Source organism: Quercus lobata, unplaced genomic scaffold (genome assembly GCF_001633185.2).
Source record: "Quercus lobata isolate SW786 unplaced genomic scaffold, ValleyOak3.0 Primary Assembly Scq3eQI_337, whole genome shotgun sequence".
Lineage (NCBI taxonomy): Eukaryota > Viridiplantae > Streptophyta > Magnoliopsida > Fagales > Fagaceae > Quercus > Quercus lobata.
Window position 1 is genome coordinate 1 of NW_022154746.1, and position 6,167 is coordinate 6,167.

At 35.3% G+C, this 6,167-nt stretch overlaps 1 protein-coding gene across 2 annotated transcripts; it reads left to right on the plus strand.

The window, feature by feature from the left end:
* LOC115973207 (proteinaceous RNase P 1, chloroplastic/mitochondrial-like) lies at positions 1-5,848 on the plus strand. 2 transcript variants are annotated; one of them, XM_031093455.1, is made up of 8 exons: positions 1-64; positions 176-1,807; positions 1,890-1,979; positions 2,089-2,270; positions 2,423-2,543; positions 2,791-2,859; positions 3,024-3,153; positions 5,232-5,848. In XM_031093455.1, exons 2-8 carry the CDS (start codon positions 242-244, stop codon positions 5,462-5,464), a joined length of 2,391 nt encoding a protein of 796 aa, XP_030949315.1. In that variant the 5' UTR covers positions 1-64; positions 176-241; the 3' UTR covers positions 5,465-5,848. The 2 variants fall into 2 exon arrangements, with proteins under 2 accessions (XP_030949315.1, XP_030949316.1); XM_031093456.1 differs by lacking the exon at positions 3,024-3,153 and having other exon boundaries at positions 7-1,807; positions 5,232-5,374.
* The last annotated feature ends 319 nt before the right edge of the window (positions 5,849-6,167 follow it).

A 6,167-nucleotide genomic window follows, 5' to 3' on the forward strand; every position in this document is an offset into this window, starting at 1 on the left:
CCACAAATGGTCTCCTTTACCTTCAACACACTACAGCAAAAGCACTTCTTCTCGGTCACTCTCTGTAAGTCCCCTCTGACACTCACGCCTTTCAAATTCCCTTCTTTTTCTTCATGTGCCACTTTCTCACCTCAAAAACACACACCTAAACCAAGTTTTTTTCCCTTTCTTGTAGTTAGAGCACATGTTAGTCACACTGAAACAAAGGTGTCTATCACGGACCACACTTTAACAAAAACCCATGAATTTAAGAACTACTAAAGAAAATGTTGCTGGGTTTTCTTCTATGAGGGATATGGATGAAAGAACACAAAGAAAATCTTTGAAAAATCTTGGTGGTGGTTCAGTGGTGGAAAAGACAGAAAGGAAATTAACGAAAGATAAAAACCGAAGGAAAAACTTGGGTTTTAGAAGAAGCAAGGAAATGGGTTCTGGGAAGTTTTCTCTAAGGACTAGAGATGAGAATATGATGGTATATTCTTTGGAGAGTGTGTGTAGTTCGGTGTTTAATGAAAAGATGGAGAAGAAACCCAGAAAAGTTGATGGTAATCAGGTAGGGAAGGAAGATAAGGCGAAGGGCTCTAAAAAAAATAAGGATGAATCTTCTGAAGTTCCTTTGAGGCCTGCATTGGATATGTGTTCGAAAAGAGGGGATGTCTTGGGTGCAATTCAATTGTATGATAAGGCACTTAAAGAAGGAATTAGGCTAAGACAGTACCATTATACTGTCCTATTGTATCTTTGTTCTTCTGCGGCTAGGGGTGTTATTCATCCTGCTAAAAGTGGGAGTGGTAGTAGGATTTTAAATCCATTGGACTCGTCTAATGGAGTTTCTAATTTGAATAATATTCTGGTTTCAAACGAGCAGCTAGTTGATTTTGGTAGAATTGACGGAACTCCAGGTAAATTGGAGTTGAATTCTAGTAGTAACTTTCAAGATTTTAGTAGTACTTCAAATGAAAAGAACTTAAGCAGCTTTTCTAATGGCTTTAAAAAGTCAACTTCTCAGCTTTTGGATAAACCAAATTCTCCAATAAAGGATGTGGATGGCTTTTCAAACACAAAAGATGACCAAGAAGAACATAAAATTCAGGTAGGTGAAGATTTCAAGAAGTATGCACTTCAAAGGGGATTTGAGGTATATGAGAAGATGTGTTCTGATAATGTCCCAATGAATGAAGCAGCATTGACATCTGTAGCTAGAATGGCAGTGTCAATGGGTAATGGTGACCTGGCATTTGATATGGTGAAGCAAATGAAGCCGTTGGGGATAAATCCAAGATTGCGTTCTTATGGTCCTGCTCTATCTTATTTTTGCGATATTGGTGATATTGAAAAAGCATTTGCTGTTGAGAAACACATGTTGGAGCATGGTGTCCATCCAGAAGAGCCTGAATTGTTGGCACTCCTAAGAGTAAGTGTAGGAGCTGGTAAAGGTGACAAGGTGTACTATTTGTTGCATAAACTAAGAACAAGCTTACGGAAGGTCTCATCCACTACTGCAGATTTGATTGTTAAATGGTTTAATAGCAAGGCAGCTTCAAGAGTGGGGAAAACAAAATGGGATACAAGTTTGATAAAGGAAGCAATTGAAAATGGAGGTGGAGGCTGGCATGGACAGGGTTGGTTGGGGAAAGGAAGGTGGAATGTTTCATATACTACTGTTGGAACTGATGGTTTGTGTAATTGCTGTGGGGAGAGATTGGTGCTGATTGACCTCGATCCTAAAGAAACAGAGAATTTTGCTGAGTCAGTTGCATCTATTGCTATAAAAAAAGAGAAAAATTCAAGCTTTCAGAAATTTCAAGTATGAAAATCCCTTGGTAATTCTTATTTCTATTCTTAAATGCGGCTTTAATATGGAAAATGAATAAATTTGTTATTGGCAGAAATGGCTTGACTATTATGGACCTTTTGAAGCAGTGGTAGATGCAGCTAATGTAGGTATTTATAACCAGAAGAGATTTGTACCATCCAAGGTATGTTATTTGATAGCTTAAGTGAATGTGACACTTTCAAAGATTCATATTTTTTTACTATTAGTGGTTTTTTTGTTTGGGGTTGGGGTTGGGGTTCGGAATTCTTAAGGTCAGTGCTGTTGTTAATGGAATACGTCAGAAATTTCCTTCAAAGAAATGGCCTCTCATAGTTTTGCATAACAAGCGTATAACCGGATGTAAGATGGATGCACCAGTAAATAAGGCCTTGATCGAGAAGTGGAAAAATGCTGATGCACTCTATGCGACGCCCACTGGTTCAAATGATGATTGGTACAAAATATATACTGTTGTAATTCATTTTCCTTTGCACATTTATATTTATACATATATGTTAAACTTGAAATTTTTTACTTATTATAATGTCAAAATATTTTTATGATGCTATGCATTTAAAGCATTATGGTTAATAACCTGTGTTTCAGGTACTGGTTGTATGCAGCTATAAAGTTTAAGTGCTTAATTGTGACCAATGACGAGATGAGAGACCATACATTTCAACTTCTAGGAAATGATTTCTTCCCAAAATGGAAGGAGAGGCACCAAGTGAGTGAAGCTCTTGATTTTGTTTTTTTTTTTTTTTTTTTTTTTTTTTTTTTTGAGGAGAAGCTCTTGAGGACTTAATGCTTTAAAGAATCCTTTTTTTTAGCTGTATATAGGTTGCAGATAAATAATACTAATTTCAATTTTTTTTCCTTTTCTAGATAACTAGTTGTGCAACTGATAATGCTTGAACTTCTTGAATGATTTTTTAATGCATTTGTTCTAACAATTTTTTTTTTCTTAATATAAGGTGCATTTCAGTTTTTCTGATTCTGGTCCAGTCTTTCACATGCCTCCTTCTTGCTCTGTTTTAATTCAGGTCAGAACCAATGGATTCCCAATGTCCTTTATTTTAATTTAAAAATAAACTAAAAAATGGATGAATTTTAGTATGATGTGCATATTTGAGTTGATGTGAGTAATAAAGTACTGAAAGCTGATAAATCAGCTAGATAAAACATTCTTGGTTCAACATGTTAACAGGAATCTGATCAAGGATACTGGCATGTTCCAGTTGTATCAGAATGTGATTATGAAGTTGAAAGAACATGGCTATGTATTACACGTGCTAAATTAAGTGCAGCAAGGAAAGATTCCATCAAAAGTCCTGAAGGTATTTTAACCTTCTTGGTTGGTAACACGAAATCACCATGCCTTTCAGCCTATTAATAACCATCTAAAGTGCATGTTTCCTTACAATTAAAATAAAGGCATTCTTAAGTGTACTTTATGTTGCCATTTGAAACGAGTTCATGTGGGACATCCACAAGATCTGGAATGAGTGTAATTTACTTTGAGGAATCACTTTTACCCAATAGGATTTCAAGTATATTTCTGTTAGTAAATTACTTTTTAAGTATATATCAATAGATAATTCACAAAGTTATAGCATACTTCTCTGTTTAGTAATATGTGCAAGTAATTGAGCACTATGTATAATACTTAGACCTAAACACCAGTGAACTGCAGGACGTTAATATGCGTTACAAGATGTGATTCATTTTTCTTTAATGGAAAATATAATTCAATGTTTGTTGGCCTTTTTTAAGGGCCAAAAGATAGTGTTCCCTGATATATGGAGCCTGAATACAACTTTATTTTATTTTAGTTTTAGAAGAAATTGTGCTTTTACTTTGCTTTGTTGGATTTTATTTTATTTTGTGCAATGGGTACAACCTTTTTCTAATTAGTATTTAATTTAATTTCTAGAGTCAAGGTTATTTTTACTATTTAATAATTGGACTTTGACTTAAGTTAATTAGGATAGGGGTTTAGTCCTAGTAGTCTATATATGTACACTAAACTCTACTTATAGAAAATAGATACACTAAACTTTAGTGGAGACAATTTGCTTGAGTAATAAAATTTCCTATTGGAAATTTTCCAATGGCTCAGAGATTATTCCTAGGATTTGTTTTCTCTTTCTTGTTTGGTGCTAATTCCAAGCAAGCCTAGCTAGGTATTGACTTGTAGTTTTATTTTTATTTTTGTATTCTTGTTGATTCTCAATCGCCATTGAGAATTCGTGCTGTATCACATCCTCATTATGAATGAAGTTCAGAACGATTAATTCCTTTTTAATTCAGGGGTTTTCTGCATTTCTTTTTTTGGTGTTTTGCTAGTTCCATTGTTGGAAACTAAAACATACAAAAGGTTGCATGCCTATTTAGAGCATTCTCATCAAGAGTGTTATAAATGCTAAAATGCTATTTTTAGCATTTATAATCATAAAAACCTACTCCATCAAAGATGCCATATACTAAAAAATTAGACATCTTGCTACAGTGAGCTCTCATTTTTGAGAGCGCATTGTAGTAAGATGTTATAATTTTTTAATGTTTTTAATTCTCTTTCTCCTCAGACTCAAACTCACTCTCGTTCTCTTGTTCACTTTCTCAGACTCTCCCTCTCGTTCTCTATCCTCTTTCTCACTCCCTCTCTCTTGTGGATTGATTGGTTCTTGGGTCACAGTGCAGTGGTTTGTTGGTCCGATTTGGGTGGTTGGGTAGTGGGTCGTGGGTCCGATGGGGTCACAAGTCGATGATGGGGTTGTGCATCATGGGTTTGATGGGGTCGTGGGTCCAATGGGGTTGTGGGTTGATGGTAGTGGGTCCGATAGGGTTGTGGGTTTGATGGGGTTGTGGTTTCGATGGGGTCATGGGTTTGATGGGGTTGTGGGTCATGTGGGTGATGGATCTGGCTGTGGATGTGGATGGTGGTGGTGGGAGATGTGGATGGAGGTTTTTTTTTTTTTTTTTTTTGGTGGGAGAGAGAGAGAGAGGGAGTGAGTGAGTGAGAGAGAGGAAGAATAAAAAATAATAAAGAAAGAATATTTAAATGAAATGGTAAAAAAATAGAAGTTTTGATGTTAGGGATATTGTAAAGTGATGTGTTAAATGCTATAAAGTTAGATTTTTAGATGCTAAATGCTAAAATTTTTAAAACTCTTGATGAGAATGCTCTTATTAGGTTAATTATAACACACATCTTCCTTTTATATACTATCCTTTTGTTTAATTCTTTTTTGGCCAAATATGGGTATGCTTTGAATTTTTACTTACAATCATCGTTTTACTGTTCATGCACGTATTCGGACATGTTCATTGTTATCTATCAGTTGATTGCCTTTTCTGTTTTATGAGGCCAAATCAACTTCAACACTGACGGACTGTGTTCACCTGTACTATATAGAATCACAATCTCTTCAGTGTAAGAAGGGGCACTCAAGGTCATCTGCTGAAACCGAAGTAAAGTCACAACCGAATCATGCAAACCATGAAAATGCTAAAAGTCAATCTCAGGAAATCTACAAAAATCTCAGAGATATTCTGTCAGTTTCTTTGTGCTCAAATCGTCAATCAATACTACCACAGCTTGAGGCTGCAGAGATGTTTGGTAACTGTATAATTGATTTTCAAATATAAACATATGGCTGTCTTGTTGGGGACCTGAAATGATGCTGTGGAGAAACAAACCCCAAACGGAGATTTCCTTGAACTGTTATGTGGCTCATGCAGCTGGCTGTATTGTTTAAAGCGCATAAAGGTCTGCAGTACAGATTTTTTTTTTTTTTGGCTGCAGCTGATGTTAAATGTGCTTCATCATGTTTTTTTGGCCGTCAAAAGTTTTGGAGTAATACTTTTTTGAGTTGTCATTTCCTCTTTCTGGGGCTTCTTTCAGATTGGTTGGGGACTTGGGGAGGTGGCAATTCGTGCAGGGTGTAATCTTGTACCTTCTTTCTGTATATTCATTTGATACATTTGCTCATATAAAATAGATTTTGCTAAGCATTAATAAATTAAAGATTATCCCAAAAGTTTAAACAGTTAGGAAATGATAAATTTAATCCCGTAATCATAATTCTAGCACTCCTCCTCACATGAGAACATATGAGAATTTTAATATTTTAAATGGGAGGTAGATCTCATGCTCTAATATCATAATAAATTATCGATTTTCTCAAAAACTTAAACTATTAGGAAATGATAAATTTAAACACTTATCTATAATTCTATCAACCATTTATGTTAAAATGCTTTGCCAGTAAGCAGTCATTTTTCTGAGCCACATGACCAAGATGTTTAGGTACTAGGATTGCTTGCTCTAAGGTTCTAAATATTTTTTCAC

Excerpts from the sequence above, each read along its gene's own strand:
- LOC115973207 (XM_031093455.1), top strand. The coding sequence starts at position 242 with ATGAATTTAAGAACTACTAAAGAAAATGTTGCTGGGTTTTCTTCTATG. Across the intron at positions 2,271-2,422 it reads ACTGGTTCAAATGATGATTG|GTACTGGTTGTATGCAGCTA; the intron begins GTACAAAATATA and ends CCTGTGTTTCAG. Across the intron at positions 2,544-2,790 it reads AATGGAAGGAGAGGCACCAA|GTGCATTTCAGTTTTTCTGA; the intron begins GTGAGTGAAGCT and ends TCTTAATATAAG.